At 48.8% G+C, this 22,395-nt stretch overlaps 1 protein-coding gene across 1 annotated transcript in view; it reads left to right on the top strand.

Moving 5' to 3' along the window:
- The window catches only part of LGI2 (leucine rich repeat LGI family member 2), a 31,510-nt gene extending 24,706 nt beyond the window's left edge, over positions 1 to 6,804 (top strand). The window contains exon 8 of the mRNA XM_027048175.2: positions 1,484 to 6,804. Coding sequence (XP_026903976.1) covers positions 1,484 to 2,301 — 818 coding nt within the window. The 3' untranslated portion in view covers positions 2,302 to 6,804. The remainder of the gene's footprint in view (positions 1 to 1,483) is intronic.
- Positions 6,805 to 22,395: the final 15,591 nt, after the last annotated feature.

Below are 22,395 nucleotides of genomic sequence, written 5' to 3' on the forward strand. Positions count from 1 at the left end.
CTGTTTATGGGTGCTCTGTTCTAACAACACCAACCATGAATTTCTCATTTAGTCTTTACTAACCCTGTCAGGTCAGGGGTAATAGCATCCTCATTTTACAGACGAGGAGCCTGAGCACAGAGAGTCAACGGGCACAAGGTCAGAAAGCTTACACGCGCTGCATTTCACATCCTGGGCCACCTGCTTACAGCCACAGGGTTTAACACTGTTCCGCCAGCATTCAGCTTCCTTTGGCTCTAGAAATCAGAAGAGGCCAAGTGTCTTCAAAGAGCCCTTGTGACAGTCCTTTCCTCGTGTCTCTGAGACCTGACTCCTACCTTTTTATCCTCCCTCCCCAACTTCCCATTTGTTTCATCCTGCTCTGTGGAGTTGGGGAATACGTTTTTGAATAGCATGAAGACAGTTCATTTGGTGTTTGTGGTTTTCCTGAATTGTGCTCCTGCCTCGAAAGACACCAGGTGATCAGCACTTATTTCTGTGGAGACACATATATATTTTTTTAAGTTTAAGAAATTTTTTTAACTGGAAGCGCCTGGGTGGCTCAGTCGGTTAAGCGTCTGACTTTGGCTCAGGTCATGATCTCGCGGTCCGTGAGTTCGAGCCCCGCGTCGGGCTCTGTGCTGACAGCCCAGAGCCTGGAGCCTGTTTCCGATTCTGTGTCTCCCTCTCTCTCTGACCCTCCCCCGTTCATGCTCTGTCTCTCTCTGTCTCAAAAATAAATAAACATTAAAAAAAAATTAAAAAAAAATTTTTTAACTGTGGGAAAATATGCATTAACATAAAACTTACCATCTTAACCACTTCTACGCGTACCGTTCAGTAGCATTAAGTGCCGTTCACCATGCTGGTTAGACAATCTCTGGAACTCTTTCCATCTTGAAAAAACTAAAACTCTGTGTCCATTAAACACTAACTCCCCTCTCTCCCCTCTTTCTCAGCCCCTGGCCACCACCGTCCTATTTTCTGTCTCTATGAGTCTGACTACTTTAGGGATCTCATATAAGTAGAATCATAGGTTATTTATCTTTTTGTGACTGTCTTTATTTCACTTAGGATAAGGCCCTCAACGGTCATCCATATTGTCATGTGTCATGTGTCAGAATTTCCTTCCTTTTTAAGGTGGAACAATGTTCTATTGTGTGTACGTACTACAATTTGGTTATCCATTCATCCGTCAGTGGACGCTTGGGTTGCTTCTGGCTTTTGGCTGTTGTGAATAACGCGGCTATGAACACGGTTGTGCAAATCTCTTAGAGACCTCGCTCTGGACCCAGAAGTGAAATTGCTGGGTCGCGTGGTAATTCTGTGTTCAGTGTTTTGAGAAACCGCCACACCGTTCCCCACGTCGGCTGTCCGGTTTTCCATTCCTTCCATTTCTTTACATCTCTCCCCATTTTGCAGTTCACAAGGGCCCCATTTTCGCTGTGGAGGAGCGTTTTTAACCGCAGTGCCCTAATCCCCTCTCGTTTCTCTCGGGGCGCAGGTCAGTCCATTGTGGGCTGCAAGGCCATCCTCATTGACGACCAGGTTTTCGTGGTGGTGGCCCAGCTCTTCGGCGGCTCCCACATTTACAAATACGACGAGAGCTGGACCAAGTTTGTCACGTTCCAAGACATCGAAGTCTCCCGCATTTCCAAGCCCAACGACATTGAGTTGTTTCAGATCGAGGACGAGACGTTCTTCGTCATCGCAGACAGCTCGAAAGCTGGGCTGTCCACAGTGTATAAATGGAACAGCAAAGGATTCTACTCCTACCAGTCTCTGCACGAGTGGTTCAGGGACACGGATGCGGAGTTTGTGGACATAGACGGGAAGTCGCATCTGATTCTGTCCAGCCGCTCCCAGGTCCCCATCATCCTCCAGTGGAACAAAAGCTCTAAGAAGTTTGTCCCCCACAGTGATATCCCCAACATGGAGGACGTACTGGCCGTGAAAAGCTTCCGAATGCAGAATGCCCTCTACCTTTCCCTCACCCGCTTCATCGGGGACTCCAGGGTCATGAAGTGGAATAGTAAGCGGTTTGTGGAGATCCAGGCTCTCCCATCCCGGGGGGCCATGACGCTGCAGCCCTTTTCTTTTAAAGATAACCACTACCTGGCCCTGGGGAGTGACTATACGTTCTCCCAGATATACCAGTGGGATAAGGAAAAGCAGCTATTCACAAAATTTAAGGAGATTTATGTGCAAGCGCCTCGTTCCTTCACGGCTGTCTCCACCGACAGGAGAGATTTCTTTTTTGCATCCAGTTTCAAAGGGAAAACAAAGATTTTTGAACATATAGTCGTTGACTTAAGTTTGTGAAGGTGTGATTGGTGAATTTAAAAGACATGCAGCCCTGGCTCTCACAGGAGAGCGACCAAGAAGCAAATACAAAAAGAAGCCAAGTTCAGAGCTCTGAAATTAAAACCGCACTGGGGGAATAGTTAGAAGTTTTCAAAATCTTAGAACTCACATTTTAATCGGGGATCGCATTTATTGGCTAATTGCATGACGTGTCCGTTCTCCCATTTAAAAAGACATCTTAAAGCCTGTTGTCACTGAGAAAAGAGTACAGCATTAGCTCTTAACCATCTAGGACAGTAATGTGCTTTTTTTTTTTTTTTTTTTTAACGAGGAAGGAGAAAGTTGGATAAGATGGGATAGCTCTTATAACGAAACAAACAAACAAACAAACAAAGACCAAACTATGGGCCCTTCTCATTCCATTTTAGCAATCCTTTCGGTAAGAACTCTTAAAGCCAACGTCAGCTGAAAAGATTTGCTGATGATTCGTTTAAAAATCCGGTAACACTCAGCAATGCTATTTTGAGCCATTTCAGTTTCCTGAATCCCCCTTAATAGCCGAACGTTGGCTATTTCATTGGCTCACGTAGACGCACATCATGGGTGTGTTAACAAAATAATGTTGGACGTTGCTTCCTTTACCACAAAGAGAATACTCTGCTGATGCATATCTAGGCCCAGCGCGGGCTGTAGGCCCATGAGTGAGACAAAGGCATTTCCCCTCTTCCTTGTGGTTCAAAGCCGGCCCCCCGGGGCGGCCAGAGCAATACCGCTTGTTAGATGCTCTCCCTGACCCAGCCGCTTCCCTGAACCCATTCTTTTGAGTTTGTGGGTAACCAGCAGACAGGCCAAAGACTGAATGGTGCTTTTCATCCCATCCTTCAAAGCAATAGAACAGGTATTTCCGCCTGATGAGCATTTGGTAGAATTTCTGAAGCAAGATTTTATGGAATCAAAAGAGGACTTTTCGCAAGTCTCGGTGGACTTTGAAAACCTAGAGGTGGCCCTTTGATCTGTGCATGGCTCTGCCCTCTGGGCAACTTACTCTTAGAAATCATTGAGTACCAACCTACCAGCTGCCCACCTGCCTACCTCCCTACTCATACACGATGTCCCCCTTTGTTGATTTGCTAATGTTGCTGCTGCAAGTACAGCCCTCCCAGAGAGGCTGAGGCACCAGATGGCAGCACCCAGGGTGCTCATGCCGCTAATGCCCCTTCCTGTCCCGGGAGCGTAGCACAGGAAAGCCCCCTGGGGCTCAGACGCTGACACAGGGGCCATGTACTGGCAGGGGCTCATCCCCAGTAGGCTGAGGGTCTCAGGCCGATCAGCAGGGACCGGCTTTGCAGCCAGACACACGGAGCCCCACACACCAGGTCTGCACCCAGGGGGCCAGAGCACCTATGTCAAAATGGGCTTCTCTGGTGTGGATTACTGGAAAGCCCATGGGCCCTGGTTTTGTGGAAGGTTCCCAGAGCATGCGCTGCCCGATTAGCTTGGTTCTCTTCAGAGGATGTGAAGTGGATTTGGGGAGTGGCTCTGAAAGAGCAACTCGACCACGTCTCTTGTCGCCCTGAAATCAGCACAATCATGCTGTACTGCAGTGTTACTTTTTCACGATTGTTTGCCAAGTCACGAGTAGGTAGATGTTTCGCTACGAATGTGAATGCGTTGTTGTTTCTGGTGTTTAAGCAATGCAGATGAAGGCAATAAATAGCATCGGTGTTGCAACAGCACTCCTGGGTCCATTCTGGGACTGCAGGCTGAGGGCTTTCAGCCTAGGACACCGGGGGTTTTAATGAAGGAGGTCAGCCGCACACGGCAGATTGCTGCTTGAAACTTTCCTACTAAGCACCAACCCCACAGGAGAAAAGCGGTTTGTTTTCATTTTTTTTAAGTGCAAAGTCACTCTTCCGCATGCGTTCTTTTGCCTTCCTGGTTTACTCGAATTGACTACAGATGCCCCGATCCCCACATCGGAGGCCGAAAGTGGGGCAGCTCTGGCATTTCTCCGGCGGTGAGGAGGGGCAAACAATTCTTTCTGGCACATGGAACCTTCCGACAAGCCCAGGCGGAAACACGGGCACTTGGCAAACAACGTAGGGGACATTCAGACGGTCCCCGCGTTTGTGCCAGGTCGAGATGACGCTCCCGATTGCCGCCGCTTGTGGAGAAGGCAGTCGGGACACCTCTTCCCAGGGCTGCCTCTCCCGAGCAAGGCACCAGCTTCCCAGCTACGGGGCGGGGAGAGGGGCTCTTGCTGAGTCCAGGTGAGACGCTGGCGGGTCGAAGGCAGGTTGAGGGAACTGGGGGCTGGGTGAAGGCGAGAGGGTGGGCAATCCCCGCAGCCACAACCAGCTTCTCTTTTCTTTTCCTTCTGACAGAATGAGACCAGATCAGAGTCTGCAGCCTACAAGAGTCTCCGTGCTGAGGGAGTAGCTATTTGTTCTGGCCGACTTGCTGAAGGAGCATAGATGTTCTTGGCGCAAGTCGGTGGAAGCTTTGCTTCATTAATCCCACTGCTCCCTCCCAGGCATCCCTTGAGTTTTAAACAATTTCTGCAAGAAGCTTTTTTTCCCCCCAGTAATAACGTAAGACGAGAAAAACAAACCAACAACACCAGAAACCCAAAGCAGAGAGATACGTGGGACCGTCCCCTGTGAAGATCGTTCTAGGCGGGGCTGTTCTTGTCCATGCCTTCCCATCCCCCATTGGTTCCCACCTTGTCAGCTTGTTTCTTCTTTACAGTCTCTGTGGCTAGGCTGAGTCCCTCCAGGTGGCCAAGTGGCCACGCCACACAGCCTTAAAGCATGGGATCAGGAACAGATCTCTCAGGAAGACTAAAAACAAGCCTTAGGTGCGAATGGCTCTGTGTCCTCGGGCAGCGGATAATAAGACCACCCTGCATTTCAGCAAAGCTTTATATGTTTTCAGTGTGCATCTGTGTCCAGCTCATTTGTTTAATAAATAGTTCTTCAGCTCATTGGCGGGCAGGATGCTCATTTCAGAGGGAAGGAAGTAGGTGCAAAAATCGAAGTCAGTTGCCTGCTCAAGGTTATCCAGTAGTGAGTGGCCGAGGCGGAGGTTTCCCCCTCAACAGCAGGCTTTGTGTTTTCTTTGTGACAGTCTGACATGCCTTCCAAATAAAGACTTTTTATCGTGATTCAGAATATAGCAGCACCTTGAGATAACATTTTAAAAATATAGCAAAATTTGCATAGCCAGAAGGAGAATAATGCTGAATAGACACCATTTAATCAACTGGTCCATTTAACAATTCAACGCTACGGAACTGCTATTACATGCAAGGCCCCACTCTTGAAAGTCTTCCAGAAGTTTCCGATAATTGTCCCTTCTCAAGAGGGTTTCTAGCTGGCACGGCTGCTTCTCTACCCTCTCTTCCCCTCCCTCCACAGCTCCGGTGGGGATGTTGAGGTCCAGACACATTGGGTTCTTGTCACAATGTCCACAAGATACACAAGAAGAATTCTATGAGGGAAAAACTAAAAACTCAAAGGCACGAGTGATGATGAATTGCTCCGGGTCATAATCAGCCTTCGGGGAGCATTCTGGAAATGCCGGTGTTGCATTTTTCTTCCCCGTGGAGTGAGAGGCTGTGTATTTTTAGGAAAGAAATCAGCGTGGGATGCTGGAGGTTTGGTTGCCAGGAACACTCACGATGGAAATTTCTCTGACCGGGGGTAGAATGAAAGAGAGATGAAGGTCTGCAGGAGGGGAGTCTATTTGCATATGCCTTTAGCAGCCTTCCTGATTCTTCTACAGAGGTATCAGCCTCTCACTCGTAGTTTTGGAAGAGAGTTCTTTCATTAGGCACTGGCCAAAGATTCTGTTACAGAGAGAGCCCTGGAGTGGAGTGCGGAAGTCTAATTGTGGACGCAGTGAGTAAGGTGGTCCGGACTTGGGACAATCTAAAGGGAATGGGCAGAAAAGCAGGGCAGATGGCTGTGGAGGAAACTCTTTGGGGAAAGTAGAAATAAGATGGAAGGAAAAAGGTCATCACGATTTTCTTTGCCTCAGCCAGGCAAGTAGAGGGTGGGACTACCAGGCAAATTAACAGCCAATTTTTAATGAAGAGAGCCAGTTGTAATGCTAATCGGAATAAGAATTGAATTGTAAAGCTACTGAGATCTAAACCTAGCGAGGCACTCTTATCCTTACCTTATTCCATTACTTGTTTCAGAATCTGCCTTTTTTTCCGGTAGGAGACTATGCATTCCCAATCAATCCCTTTGACTATCAGGAATGTATAAGAACTGTGATAAAATAAGCCAATATGCCATTCGGTACCATTTTTATGTATCTTAGATGCATAACTTAGGTAAAATAAGAATAGTTTATATGTATATGAAAGCATATTTTGCAGTATGCAAGCTACAATGGATGCATTTTAAGGCTAAATATGTATTTAACTCTTTTTGGTAAATACAGTTAACAAACAACATGCCTCCTAAGTCGATATATTCTGTAAGTCTATGAATAAAAAGTAGCTCATGCCTAATATGGCTTTGATCTCTGGTCTGCTTGAATATGGATATGCCCACTTGAGTCACAGATTTGAGGGCATGATGGGCTATTGTGGAAGGGTGGAGTATGCCCATTTATCTTTGTGGCTTACTCCCTGTTTAAATGGAAGATGGGTACTGCAGGGGGACTTTTGCTTCTACTTGCAAACTAAAAAGTCACTACAAAGTCACTGAAGGACTTCACAGCTACACCTCTACCTGATCTGCACGATCATAATCTTGACGGATTGACAAAGAACTCTGGGGATCTTTGGGCATCCTCTGATTCTGCATGGTGACAAGATGGGATCCCATTGATTGGGTGGAACCATGAACAAATTGAGGGCAAGACTTTTGTCTTGTTCTCTGCATGTCTGGGCTCTAACCCGGTACACAGCAAGTGAGCAGTGAAAGTTTGCCTCATGTGTCTGTGTCTTTAGACCCATTTGGTTTCATTGGACAAATGAAGGGTCAAAACCTCAAATCACGTATGACTGTGTACTTATGGTGGGTCAATTACTTTGATACACTGTGGGGCTTTTTAAAAAGTACAAGGGCAGAGTTCTTGCCCTCAGGGAGCTTAAAGCTAGTTAAGAGGAAAAGTGATCATCATGGGAAGCTATAGTGACAACACCGGGGCTGGTGTTTCTGCATCACAAAGCAGTGTGTGGCTAATTGTGCAATGAAAGAAACAGCTAGTAGTGATTACCAATTATTTAACTACTGGTATGGCATGTGGGTTGCATTAATTTTCTATTGCTATGCAACAAATGACCACAAATATAGTGGCTTAAAACAGAACATGGTCATTAGCTTACAGTCCCCATGGGTCAGGAGTCCTGGCACAGCTGAACTCGATCCCCTGCTCAGGTCTCGGGAGGCTGCCCTCAAGGTGTCAGCCAGACTGTTGTCTCATCTGGAGGCTCAGCCGGGGAAGCATCTCCTTTCAGGCTCATTCGGGTCTCTGGACCCCATATTTTTTCAGGCTCTCGACTTGGGGACCTCTTTCAACTCCTAGGGAGTCACACACAGCTCCATGCCAGTGGTCTTCCCCATAGATCCTCTCATGACATAACTGTGAGCTTCTGTAAGGTCATCAGGAGCAATAGGTGTGAGATCCCATCACCTTGGCCCTATTCTATTAGTTGGAAGCAGTTCATAGGTCCTGCAGTCACTCCTCAAAGGAAGGAGATTGTAAAGGACTCGTGGGGTTGGGGGTCACCTTAGAGTGTGTCCATCACAAGCACCAACCAAAGAGAATGGATACCCAGGTGATCAGGTATCTACCTGATCGGTATCTAACCATAAAAAGCCATTGACCTAGGCCCAGTGCATTCCAGTGAAATATGTACTGTGAATACAGATAATAAATTCATAGGAGGAAGGGCTGCTTCAGGCCGGAGCAAGTACCCCTGACCAGGAGAGAGAGGAGAATGGCCTTTTCTCTATTGCTTGACCACTGAATCATTGTTTTGTGTTTGTGGAGAAGTACAGAAAAGAACTGAATTTTTCCAGACCTGCAAGTCAGAAGCTCATTAATCCCAATATTTCAGTGCATTTAATCTTGGAACTAAAATGCTGTGTAAATTGCTCAGTCCTGACCATGCGGTCATTAGCAAGGCAAGTACACTCACTTTCTGTATTTCTCAGAGAGCTAATTGAGGACTAACTGTCTAAGAAGAATTGGAGGCGTGAGCAATGTGTCACTTTCATTGATCACCTGTTCTTACGATTGGCTTCTCTACCTGCCTCCCAGACAGGACAACCCCTTACTAACCAGGGCCTAATTGGCACAAATGACTTTTTCCAGCAATTTGGGTAGCAGAGCTGAGACTAAGGGCCTTAGGTGAGCCCCACCTCTTGGCCTCTGCTCCAGGCGGCCTCTTGCTAAATCTCAGCTTCTGCCTTCAGCCAGACGACAAGCCAAGGCAACACAGGAAGAGGCGTACAGTAATTTAAGTGCTACCCCGAAATTCCCAGCACTTTTGGAAATCTATAGGGGAGCCCTGAAGAGCATTCTCCTGCGTATGTCCCCAGATGTCTACTAGAAACCAAGAGAAAAAATACAGCCAGGTTCTTTCATCTTGCAAGAAGCCTGCCCAGTTCTCCATGCCCCACCCCAGCCCATGCATCATCCCCAGAACTGACCCAGAGCCCCGATTGGCATCGCCAATGGTAGGGCTGACAGATCCCAGTTTGTGTCGCCAACCCAGTTAGTTCTATCGTCTCCCTGTTTGCTTTCAAGGGTGCTGTGTGCTGAAGGGCATGTGAAAGGAAGGTTGGGGCCTCAGGAGAAAATTGGAGTCGTGACACTATGTGAACAGTGCTGTGCTAGGTCCCGAGAATACAAACGTCTTAAGAAAGATGCAGAAGCACTTAAGCAGCTTTAAACATCGTGCTTCCTCACCATTTTACAGTAGCGGTGGAAATGCTCGGGGAATGTGAATGTAGCTTGAGAAAGTAAGAAGACCCAGGTGGTCCAGTCTCACCGCAATGTAGAATTTAATGAAGCAACCCCCCAAGCCAGGGAATAATTACAAGTAGTTCTGGTCTCTCCTCGTTTCCCTGAACCAAGAGGAAAGCCTGGTCATCACCCTCCCCATGCTGCTGCTTCAGGCCAGTCTCCCCCAGTGGAGATGTTTTCTAGCAGCTCACATTCCACGGCGGCCCCTCCTGATTCTCCAGTCTTCCAAAACCCCTCCCATATGCCACCACTCCATCCGCTGCCTGGCCTCCGTCCCATCTCTCCACATGGGTTTTCCCAGGAAGAAGTTGGAGGGAAAAAAGGTCTAAATGCTCAAACATTAATATATTTTATTCCGGCCATAGTGCATCCAATAGATTTTAAGATTCTTCTGCCTTTGCTTCTCTTTTTCTGCACCGTGTTACCCAGGTTCACAAATTCTTTGGTGTCCCCCCCCCCCCCTTTGGGAGGTGGAGACTGACTTCCCTCCCGTGAACGCACACCGTACTTCCGGACTTATTTCCAAGGAATAGAATGTGGCAGAAGTGTCGGTGTGTAACTTCCAAGAATAGGTCTTAGAAGGCAGTGAAGCTTCCTTCTCGCTCTCTCTTAGCTCCCCATGGGAGGCCAGCATCATGTTGTGAGGACGTTCAAGAAGCCTGTTAAGAGGCCCACACGGAAGGACCTAAGGCCCCTTGCCAGCAGCCAGCACCACATGAGCGAACCACCGTGGAGGTAGATACGTCAACCCCAGTCAGGCCTTCAGATGACTGCAGACCCGGCCACCGTCCTGACTACATCTTCATGAGAAACCCTGTGCCGCTAAGGCCCTCACGGATTCCCAACCCGTAGAGGCTGAGATCACAAGTGTTTGTTGCTTTAAGCTGCTTAGTTTGGGAATAATTTGTTGGGTGGTTGATGACCCGTACCCCATTTTTAATGGCTTGTAGCACCACGATTGCTGATGAGCCCTTGATCTGAGAAAGTTTAGGAACCAACATACACAAATACCACCGCCCCCCGTGACTCACATCATAAGCACAAGCTACACATACACGTATACACACACCACACACACACCACCGTACCCCCACACACAACGCACCCCCCAATGCACCCCTTGCTATAAAGACATACCCCACACTACACCATACCCCAGTGCACTCTCTTCCCCCCCACACCTCCCCACACACATCCCCACCATACCCCCCTACCACACACACACAACACCATTTCTCCCCCTTCACACACTGTTTAAGGGGCAGGTGCCATTTCTACGGCCTTCTAGGTGGAAGGCATCTGAGCAGAGTCTTGACTAGGAATGGAATATGGAAGAGGAATGTAATTGCCTTCACCTCCTTAACCACTCCCAGGAAGTTTTCTTCATGACAGTGAGGCTTTGGCCTGTGTTTTGTGGGTCGTGGCCGACCTAGAGAAGGATGTTGATGACTGAAGACCATTCACGATACCTCAGAGATAGCTTTGTGAACTCCCAGGATCGGACATGACTCTGTCCCTAGCTGCTGTGGGCTGAATGTTTCTCCCAGAATTCCTATGTTGCAGCCTAATCCCCAGCGTGAGGGTATCTGGAGGTGGAGCGTTTGGGAGGTGATTAGGTTATGAGGCCGAAGCCCTCATGAATGAGATTAGGAGCCCCTGTAAAAGAGGGGGAGACATAGGGCCTCCTTCTTGGTTCTCAGCCATGTGAGGAGGTAGGAGAAGGTGGCCACCTGCGAGCTAGGACGAGGGTCCCACCAGACACCGAACCTGCCAACACCTTGATCTTGGACTCCCAGCCTCCAGAACCATGAGCAATAAATATTGTTAAGCCACCCAGTCTCTGGTATTCTGTTACATCAGCTCGAATAGACCTCTTCTCTGTCTGGAAACTGTCCCCATTGAAAAATCATAAAATGCCAGAATAGCGCCTTTACTGTCGAGGAGGTTTACGTCGGAGACTGGGACTCGTTCTGTGCACGCAGGTGGATTTGCTAACACTGAACCCTGAAACAGACACACATACCTGGCCACAGGTGCATGGAATGGAGGAGCAAGGGACACGTTTGCTCTTTGCAGGCTGAGCAGGAGGGAGAGGATGAGGTTCACTTCAGCACGCTGGTCTCTCCTTCTGGCTCACCAGTCCCATTAGGACATCCCGCCTGGTTTCGGGTGGAGAGAAGGAAACGTGCGAGTTGGTGCCAGAATGATTGTGTTCCTGGGGCTCCCTCTCCGTGGCAGGAAACATCCGGAGTAGGAAAGAAGTCTTCTCCCTGCTAACGTCGACAACTCAGGACGTGGCGATGTGTCTGTATTCATGAGCAGAGCTGGGTGACAAGGGCTCCCTGTTTTCTTACTCTCTTTGTAAGTCGTCCATAGAGACCAGGGGAATGTATTTCCAGCCACTTGGAAAAGATCTTTCTGGTATGAGATAGACCAGTAGAGAAGAGAAACTTGTCAGCCCCAAGAGAGGATCCTGTCTGCGGGTGCTGGAAGTTGATGGAGTTCAGCAAAGCTCTGTTCTCCCCTACGATCCCCTTCTAGGGTGTGATTTGCCACTCCATCGGCCTTTTTGCCATCAGCCTGTTTTGCACCAAATACAGCGAAACGTAATGTCATTCTGGGGTCCCGAAAGAAGAAGCAGGTCAACTTGAAGTGTCTTTCAGTAACATAGGCAGTCAGGAGAATTTTCTGGCATTTCATATCTTCAGCAAAGTGGAGTATCTGCTCTACTTACTAAAAATGCCACTGTCTCCCCACCGTTTCCATCTGCATTTACGTTCTGCCTGTACTGCTGAGGTGGCTTTCTTCCCCTTATGTTTACTGCCAACCCATTTGCATTTTCTGTCACAATAAATAACCCAGTAAAACCCTCCAACGAGCAGGTTCTAGCCCTGGCTCTTTCTAAGCATGGAATCACAAGACAATGATTTATAGTCATGATGGCCCAGGGGAATGGAAAAGTGGACATTTGCAAGGGAATCATAAGTGAATTCAAACCAATGCTTGGTGGCTGTTAGGAAATTAAAGATAGGAAATTTTTTTTTTTAGATTTTTTTGAATGTTTATTTATTTTTGAGAGAGACAGAGAGAGAGCATGAGAGGCAGAGGGGCAGAGAGAGAAGAAGACACAGAATCCGAAGCAGGCTCCAGGCTCCGAGCTGTCAGCACAGAGCCCGATGTAGGGCTCGAACTCACGGAGTGCGAGATCACGACGTGAGCCGAAGTCAGCGGCTTAACCGACTGAGCCATCCAGGCGCCCCAAGATAGGAAATTTCTATAACCATTAAAGTTGTGGAGGCCATGGCAGGAGAAAGCCTTCAATTTAGAGACTGGGTCTGTGTGGGTCACCACTATTTCCCCAACACCCAGCGTGTCGCCTACCCTAAAAGAGTTCTCAATTTGTTTTCACTGAAATAATACTGATGGCGTGATGGCCAGCATCTGTTGCATGCTGGGTAGTGTCATATGGCTTAACTCCCTCCTCTCATTATTCTTCTATGAGGCAGGCACATTCATCTCCCCATTTTACAGATGAAAAAATGGAGGCACAGAGAGGCTGAGGCCTTCTCTGGGATGCACAGCTAAAGACCGGCAAAGTCAGGAAACTATGGTCGAGAGCGGGTAGGGCACTTGCTCAACTTTATACAGCAAATAAGACTTGGGATAGAAACACAATGAAGTTTGCCTTCAGAATGGGGTTCCAAATGCAGGCTGCCCAGTTAAATTAGAATTTCAGATAAACAACAAGCATTTTTTTTAAGTATAAGAATGTTTCGAATATTGGGGCGCCTGGGTGGCTCGGTCGGTTAAGCGTCCGACTTCAGCTCAGGTCATGATCTCACGGTCCGTGAGTTCCAGTCCCGCGTCGGGCTCTGTGCTGACAGCTCAGAGCCTGGAGCCTGTTTCAGATTCTGTGTCTCCCTCTCTCTCTGCTCCTCCCCTGTTCATGCTCTGTCTCTCTCTATCTCAAAAATAAATAAACGTTAAAAAAAATTAAAAAAAAAGAAGAATGTTTCAAATATTGCGTGGAACATATGCTAAAAAAACTTACCCTTTGTTTTCCTGAAATTCAAATTTAACAGAGCATCCTGTATTTTTATTGGCCAAATCTGGCCACCCCAACCCAGAACCCACACTTTTAACCACTGAACTGTACTGTCCGCACAAAGTGCGGTTGGGGAGAATGACCCCCATTGTCACTTTAGTTTCTATGCCTGCATAGGTTACATCACTTATGCATTGTTACATCTAACCCTCATGACCAATGGGCAGGGCCAATGTTATCATCCTCTTACAGATGAAGAAGCTGGGACTCAGCTCATGTGACTTGGCCAAGGTTACACCGAAAATACTAATCATATCTAACCTTCAGGCGGCACTTGCTGAGTGCCGGGTACTTTCTGAGGGCTTTATGCCTATTTGCTTTGTTTTCATCTTATCCTCTCCGATTTTGCAGGGTAGGTCCGATCATTACCCCTCTTTCACAGATGAAACAACAGAGGCACAGAGAGGTTAAGGAACTCGTCTGGAGTCACACAGCCAGTAGGTGGAAGAGCCTGGCTTCAAACCTGGGACAATCTGGCACTGGAGAGTGTATGCTCACCCACTGCGCTGCTCTCTCTCTCTAATTCACAAATGCAAAAACAAAACAAAACAAAACAACACAGCTTTGTAGGTGCCAGGTGCTGATCCAGGCATGTTTGACTCCCAAGCCCATGTTTTTTCCGTAAGACCATTCAAGGTAAAGCATATGTATGTAGTAGAGGGATGCAAACACAAGAGGGGTGAGGCTCTCTGTTTTGCTGGGTGGGTACTGTGAGAGGCTGGACAGGTCCTCCGTGATTCACTGCAGTGAGGGCTCCCCAGACCTGGTGGGTTTTTTGGCCTCCATGTTCTCTATGTTGCTTATCCATCAGTAGCCGCCGATCGGGACCCCTTGTCCCCCAACACCAGCCAGCTACTCACTTTCTGTCCAGGACACATGAGACCAGGCCTGGGTCCAGACACATCGTGGTGCCTGTGGGCCCGAAATCCTTTAGAGGCCTCTTCTAACATCACTGTGTTTTAGGTGGGAAGCCACGTTCCAGAAATGGCATATGTATTAGCCATGGTTCTCCAGAGAAACGGAAGCAATTGGAAAAAGAGAGAGAGAGAGAGAGAGATGATAGATTTATTATAGGAAATTGGTTCATGCAATTATGGAGGCTGAGGATTCCCCAGGTCCATAATCCAAAGATCTGGGGAGAATCAGGAAAGCCAGTGGTCCAAATTCTAGTCTGAGTCTGAAGGCTACGGAAGATGAGAGTCCCAGCTCTAAGACCATCCGGCAGAGAGAGTGACTTCTCCCTTGCTCGCTCTTTTGTTCTATTTAGGCCCTTAATGAATGCGATGAAGGCCCCTCAACATGGGGGAGGGCAAGTGCCTGGCTCAGTCTACTGATTCACATGCAAATGTCATTCAGAAGCACCCTCGCAGACACACCCAGAAATAATGTCTAACCACATATCTGGGTTCCCTGTGACACATAAAATTAACCGTCGCAGCATGTCTTGCCCAAGAGTTGTAGACCTGGCAATGTCCTGCTTCCGCTGGGTCTTCGAAGTAGAAGATTTTGAACCTGGTAGCCCCTTGGAATTTGCAGCGTTGACCATCTTGGTCCCAAGTACTGAAGACTGTAAAAGCCTATGGCTTTGTGATTTATTAAAGCACAACCGGAAGGCCTGTGAAGCTGTGGCCCCTTGAACTTGGCCTGAGCCAGCTGTGCGAACACTGCCATCTTGGCCCTGTTGCTCCCTCTGTCTCCCACGGAGGTGGCTCCCGAAGCAAAGCTGCTCATCAGCATGGAAGGTAACACAAATACTTGCTTCGTTGGCACACAATGTGCTTTCTTGCATTTGTGTGCATTTTGTTAGGGGAAATTCATTCATTCATTCATTCATTCGACAAATATTTGTTAAGAGCCCGCTATGTGTCAGGCATTGTGCTAAGTAAGCACTACGGACTCAGAGTCTAACAAAACAGATGCGGTGCTTGCTCATGTGGACCCATGTGCTACAGGAGGCGCGGAAACTAAACGGTCCCCTGAGGCCTGTGGCCAGATCCCAAACGTGTCAGGTCTACCCAGTGATTTGTAAGTTTTGGGAGGGTCACTTTTGGATAAGCTGAATAAACTCATGAATCTTCCCAGAGGGAAAAAAGAAGCACATTTCCATTTAAAAAATACGTTCAGAGGGCGCCTAGGTGGCTCAGTCGGTTAAGCGTCCAACTTCGGCTCAGGTCATGATCTCACCCTTCGTGAGTTCGAGCCCCACGTTGGACTCTGTGCTGACAGCTCAGAGGCTGGAGCCTGCTTCAATTCTGTGTCTCCCCCTCTCTCTGCCCCTCCCCTGCTTGCACACTCTCTCTCTCTCTCTCTTAAAAATAAAATAAACATGAAAAAAAACATGTTCAGAATGTAACCATTCCTTGTCACCGTTGTCTCTTGCCTCAATAATTCAATGACCTCACTGGTCTCCTACTGCCTCCTTGACTACCCCCAGTCTGTTCTCCACAAAGTGCTGAAGGGATCCTGTTAAAATGTAGTTCAGATCAGGTGGCTCCAAGAAAAGTCCGGGATGCCATCATCACGCCCCAATAGCAGCCTACAAGACCCTAAGCTACTCTCACTGCCCCTGTCTGTCTGTGTCTCTCTCTCACACACCTACACACACAACCTCTCCGACTTCATCGCCTACCCTATTCCCCTTGCTTGCTCAGCTCCAGCCCCTCCAGCCTTGTCCTTGCCACTCCTGAAATATTCCTTAGGTATGGGAGGAGCAAAGGATGGAAAGCACCCGGATCCCAAAGGTGGCTCACCTCCAGACGGCTAACAGAGGTGAGAAAAAAGCTTTTGTCTCAACAAAGACACTGTATTTGGGGATCTGCTTGCTATCGTGCAGCCTATACTCTAACCCAGGGGTCAGTACACTAAGCCTCTTGGGTCAAATCTGGCACTCTGTTTTTGTAAATACAGTTTTATTGGAACACAGCCATGCTTACCCACTCATGTATTGTCTGTGGCTGCTTTTGTGCATTAGAAGCAGAAGTGAATAGTTGCCATAGACATTCTATGACCTGCAAAGTCATTCTCTGGCCTCTTAATAGAAAATGTTTCCTGGTCTTTGCTTTAAACCATATATGTTTGTGGTCATCATTTTACATGTGAAGATGAAGCCCTAGAGGGTTAGGTTGTTCAGAGTCAAACAGCAAGTGAGTAGCTCAGCTGGAATTTAAACCCAGGACTTTCTGACCCTTAAGTTCGGACTAAATAGGTCCTTAGATATAATCCAGGCTAAGAAATGAATTCAAGTCATACATTCACTTGCATTCCACTCAAACATGCAAAACATTAAGCTTCTGCAGTTTGTCTCTAATTGACCTAATATTTTTTTATGGACCGCACCCCACTGGGTGGGTAATGAGTAAACTAAATGTAGGCCAATCCCGTAACTTCATTGTAATCCAACAATAGTCTCGTTAGATCACTCAGGCTGTGGCAAGTAAAATGCAGTGTTCCAGATTTCTTCCCTCTTGGCTTCCCCTTCAGGAAAACTTTTAGGGTCTTTGTGACAGTGGGAGTTGGGTTCAGGAAGGGTCCTCACGTGCATGCAGAATTTTCTAGATACTCCCCAGCCTCTGCCCTGCCCTGGTTTGCTCCCTGGCCTTGGGACTACTAAGTTCTGACCGAGTCTATCTAATCTTGCTGAGTGGTTTCCTCATCGGCAAAATTCAGATCACAACAGTACCTACCTCACAAGACGAATTCAAAGATTAAATGAGATAACAAACAGAAAGGGCTCAGAGTAAAGCCTCACATTCACTGAGCGGTCGGTATACATCAGATGGGGTTGGCCAGGCCCGTCACTGGGTCTTGGCCATTTGCCCCAGTCGTGGGTGCCTACCTGCAGTGGCCTCTTCCCCCCACCCCACCCTCCGCAGGCCACTCTGCCAGCCCTCTCAGCGTCCCCTGGTGTCCTCACTAAGGCACATAAACACTGAGATCTCCTGGGGCTGGAAGTACTGCTCTGTCAGACTCACTGTCTGGCACCTGGCGCCATTTTGGAAGAGGCCACTGGGTAGGCTTCTCCTAGATCCTGTCAGCCTCTGCTTGGATGCATGGGGCAATGTATCATGGCTCTGCAGAGTCCCTGGCCCTCCCTTTGACCTCCACAGCACACCCCAGCCCCCAGGACCTTGGCCAGCTCCTCCACTTCCCCTGCCTCTCTCCTCTTCCTCCCATAATCTCCCAAAGTACAAGGAATGGATTTCTCATTGCCGGGGACTCAGAACATGGCTTCTTTCTCCTCTGTCTATAGATGACACTCTAGGATCTAGTCAGCCAAACTCTAACATCATAATGACACCGGAGGAACTTAGAGAATCCTTTTCTTCTGACCGTGTCTGGCTGTCCAGGCTATTGTCTTGCTAAAGAGGTCAAGGAAAGCAGCTTAGAGACTCAAGCTGATGAATGGCCTCTTTCTTGGGGCTAGAACCTGCCCTTTCCTTCCCTGGGGCAACTGGAAGTTATTATTATCCCCACTGGAGAAGCACCCTGGCAGGTCCACTAGGTGGGGATGTTGTAGAAGGGAACTGAGCCCCAGATGTCTGGTTGGCCTGAATGTCCTCCAAGGCCCTTTCTCACCGGGAGCACCTGAGACGGGGGGCTAGCTCATGGAAAGCCTACTTTGGAGACCACCGCACTCGGTGCCAGGGCGCACCCTTCTAGTCAGCTCGCTCTGCTCGAGCTTTCCCGGGCTGTGCCAATGGATCCAGCCGCTAGGAGCAGCCAAGGTGGAGTGAAGGAAAATCTACACAGATGAGAAACTGTTTCTATCTATCAAGCATCACGAGAAAATGTCATCAAGTCATCAAGCGCGGGCAGCGTGTTTGGAAAAGCCTGTTGTACGATATACACAGGTATTCCGATACCAGTTGGTGTCGTGTCTCCTTGAAGGGACAGACAGACATCATTCAGCGGGGTTCAAGCAGCCTCAGTAGAAGCCCCTGTGAGGACCCACTGGAGAAGACGTGTAGTGTAAAGTAAGATGGCAGAGATGCAGAAAGCAAGCTACGGTTTCAACGCATGAGCCATGAATTAAAATTCAATTACACAGGTGCCACAGGGTGTATTTTCCAAACTTGGCCACAGCAAGCCATACCCCCAGTCCCAGTATTTGAACCCGGGTGGGCCTATGGCTCCCTGGCACCCAACTAAAAGACAACAGAGAGTGTGCTGTGACTTTCAAGGCTGGATCATAAAAGGTGGGTTTGGATTCCATGTTGCATAATGGATGACCACAAACTTAGTGGCTTCCCACAACACTTATTACTACCTCACAGGTTTTGTGGATCAGAAGTCCGGGCGCACAGCCCGGCAGAATTCTCGGCTCAGGGTCTCTCCGGAATGGAATCAGGGTGACGGCTGGGTGGCGGTCTCATCCGGAGGCTCAGCTAGGGAAGGAGGCACTTCCACGCCTCCTCAGGTTCTTGGCAGAATTCATTTCCTTGTGCCGGTAGCATTTACGGCAGCCGGCTTCTCCAAGGCAAGTATTTGCATCTGCTAAGGCTGCCGTAACAAAACACCACACACCAGGTAGCGTATCCGACAGAAATGCATTTTCTCACAGTTTTAAAAGCTGGGAAGCTGAGATCGAGGTGTTGATAGCTTTGGTTTCTTCTGAGGTTTGGCCATTCTCTTTCCCTTGCCTTGTGTCCCCCAACGGTCCTCTCGCTGCACAGATGTTCCTGGCGTCTCGCTGGGTGTCCTTATTTCCTCTTTTTATAAGACCAACGGTTAAATCGATTTAGGGACCACTCTGATGGTCTCCTTTTATCATAAATCGCCTCTTTAAAGGCCCTGTCTCCAGACAGTGACATTCTGAGGTATTAGGGGTTAGGACTCCAACACATGAATTTGTATGAGTAGGGGACACAGCTCAGCCCGTAACGGCGAGCAATGAACAGAGCGTCTCTGTGTCTCAGGGTCTCTCACATCAGGGAGCGTCTAGACCTTCTCTTAAGTGATTCACATGGTTTGGTCAGGGCCGTTCACATGCCTTTGGATTAACTCAAAGGCAACTGGTTAAGGACCTTCACTGCATCTGAAAATGTCCTACACTCTGCCATACAGTGTTAACATAATCATGGGAATGACGGCCCCTTGTCTTGTCATATTCTGTTGGTTGGAATCTGATCACAGCTCTTGCCAACCTCGAGTCGGGGGTTGGGGGGGGATTCCTCAGGGTGTAAACGTTAGGAGACAAGAATTGTGGGGCCTCCCTAGGGAATGAGCATCACAAAAGGTGTCTCCATGGGGAGCCTGGGTGACTCAGTCGGTTAAACTTCCGACTTTGGCTCAGGTCGTGATCTCACGGTTTGTGAGTTCGAGCCCCGTGTCGGGCTCTGTGCTGACAGCTCGGAGCCTGGAGCCTGCTTCGGATTCTGGGTCTCCCTCTCTCTCTGTTCCTCCCCCACTCGCTCTCTGTCTCTGTCTCTCTTTCAAAAATAAATAAAGATTAAAAACAAAACAAAAGGTGTCTCCACTTCGGTCTGGTTTGCTTGGGGACACTCACCTGCAGCTCGGTGTCAGTGTGTTAGCAGTCTGACCACACTGAGGCCTCTGTGCCGTGAGGGATCTCAGAGTCTCCCATGGACAGAAACCCCCCGGAGAAGCCCTGAGCCTACAGTCGAGAGAGATGCCCCACGGCCCCCAGCCGCCCCAGCCTCCAACTCCTGCAATTCTAGACCCCTTCTGGCTGTACTGCTGGAGAGATTCCAAGTCAAAACCACCTGGCGGAGCCCTTCCCCAAACTCCTGGCCGGCAGAAACAATGCAGGATGATAAAATAACTAATTGTTTCCGGCCACGAGCCCTTGAGCAACCGAAGCAGCAGGCATTCCAAGCGGGAGCCAGTTCAGAAAGCGCTGCCCTTTTATAGATGGCGCTACCCGATGCAGGTCAGAAGGGATGTGTTTATTTAGCAACCCTCCCCAGCTTCCACCCATATTTTTCAACCCCGTGCCTGTTCCACACCTCTCCGTTGCTCTTACTGGTCTGGCACACGCTACGTTCAGTTGTCTCCTTGCTGTCTCTTCCCCTCCCCCACCTCCTCCCCGGATGCGCACTCCATAATGACAAGACCTTGTCCTTTCCGTCAGTGCCTGGCAGGAACGGATGCTCAATGCCAAGTTTACTATTTCAGCTGCCGATGGCCGGTCTAACAGCTGGGAAGGGGGGGGGGGGGTGCGGCCAGAACAAGAAAACAAGTGTCCAGAAAAGGTCAGATTAGAAAACCTTAGAGAAGTAAAGCAGGACGGGTCCTTAGTGAGCCTACGGTTCAATGACACATTTTATCCTTGAGACAACAGCCGCCCAGAGAAAAGGACCCGAGTGACACAGGAGGTTAATGGCAGGGCTGACTCAGAGAGCCGAGTCCCCTGACCCTGCTTCTACGGATTTTCAGTGCCAGGTCCCAGTCATGGTGAATCTACATAAAGGTGCCGTATCTACACTGTCCCCTGGGTCTTCTGGTAAGACTTTGCCTGAACGTATACAAAGTGAAAGATACTTAATTTTTTATATAGATCACTTCCTTTAATTTCACCGTTAAAATACAATTAGGGCAGGGGCGCCTGGGTGGCATGGCTGGTTAAGCGTCCGACTTTGTCTCAGGTCGTGATCTCATGGTTGGTGGGTTCGAACCCCACATCAGGCTCTGTGCTGACAGCTCAGAGCCTGGAGCCTGCTTTGGATTCTGTGTCTCCCTCTCTCTCTCTGCTCCTCCCCTGCTCATGCTCTCTCTCTCTCTCTCTCTCTCTCTCTCAAAATGAATAAACATTAAAAAAAATTTTTTTAATACAGTTAGAGCATTAGATTGCTCTCACTACATGTAGAGGTAGATTGTTATGAATAAATGAATTTCAGGAGGGTCAGGGGGGTACTGTCTCAGTCTGGGCTCCCCTGGCTTTCCAGGGCCTCAGACAAAACCTTCCTTGCATGGGGTTGCTATCAGGGGGCAGGAATGAGGAACAAGGGGAGGAAACAAGTTTGCTGATGCGCAGGGGGCTGTGCCCCGTCCCACTAGGTCCTTCCAAGTGGCCCCATGAAGTGTATTTCAGAGCCGCCCGTCAAGGGGATGAAAGGCAAGCATTTATGCTTTGACTCTCATGCCTCATTAGCCAAGGGTGGCCTTGCAGGCATTCACTGCTGCCCACGTCTGGGTTGCATAGCCTCTGGGGGGCATCCTGTAGGATGGCATCAGGATGTCTGCCCCCCCCCCCTCCCCAACACAGGAGGACAGAGGTGCGGGGCGAATCCCATACAACGTGCCCGGTTGCACACGTGTGAAGCTGTTCAGGGTCTGCAAGGAAGCAGCTGGGCTAAGAGGTGAGGCCCTGGGGCCTTTAAGGGGCGTTCAAGAGAGCTCTGTCTGATCTCCAAACCTCAGTGCTGTCCGGTGCAGACAGGTGTCAGTCACTCAGCAGGGGCAGGCAGCCCAGGGCTTCTGTGAGCCCGTGGTATTTCTGGCTGATCACATGGCCTGGATTCGTCACCATCAAGTCCTCTAGGAAATTCCGTCTGCAGCGTCAAAGTCATAGAGAAGTTCAATGTGCCTTTATATTTGGAAAGAGTGGAAACAAAATCCCACTTCTGGGAGTTCTTGGTGCCTAAGATTTCCAACCACCTCGATGCCGCAGTGGGTGTCAGATTTGTCCCCACACGGGCTCCGAATATGTGGAGGTGAGTGAGGCAGAGGGAGCTTAGCCTGCCGGGGAAGACGCGCCAGAAAATGCACCTGCACTGACAGATAACGGCTGTCATTTGCTGGGAACATACTATTTCCAGACACTGGGCTAAGCTCGTAAGAGCCGTTTTCTCAGTTAATTCTCGCCACAAACCCCTGGGGTAAATATTAGTCCCATTTTATAGAGGAGCGGGACTGGCTACATAAAGTGCGAGGCCCGGGGCAGAGTGAGTTTTCAAGGGGCACGTGCAGGGCCCCTTGGTCAAAAGTTGAGAATTTCCAAATGGCAACAGCAAAGCATGAAACTAAGTTCCAGGACCCTCTAAGTCAGGGGGGATCCTATG

Source organism: Acinonyx jubatus, chromosome B1 (assembly GCF_027475565.1).
Source record: "Acinonyx jubatus isolate Ajub_Pintada_27869175 chromosome B1, VMU_Ajub_asm_v1.0, whole genome shotgun sequence".
In the NCBI taxonomy this organism is placed as follows: Eukaryota; Metazoa; Chordata; class Mammalia; order Carnivora; family Felidae; genus Acinonyx; species Acinonyx jubatus.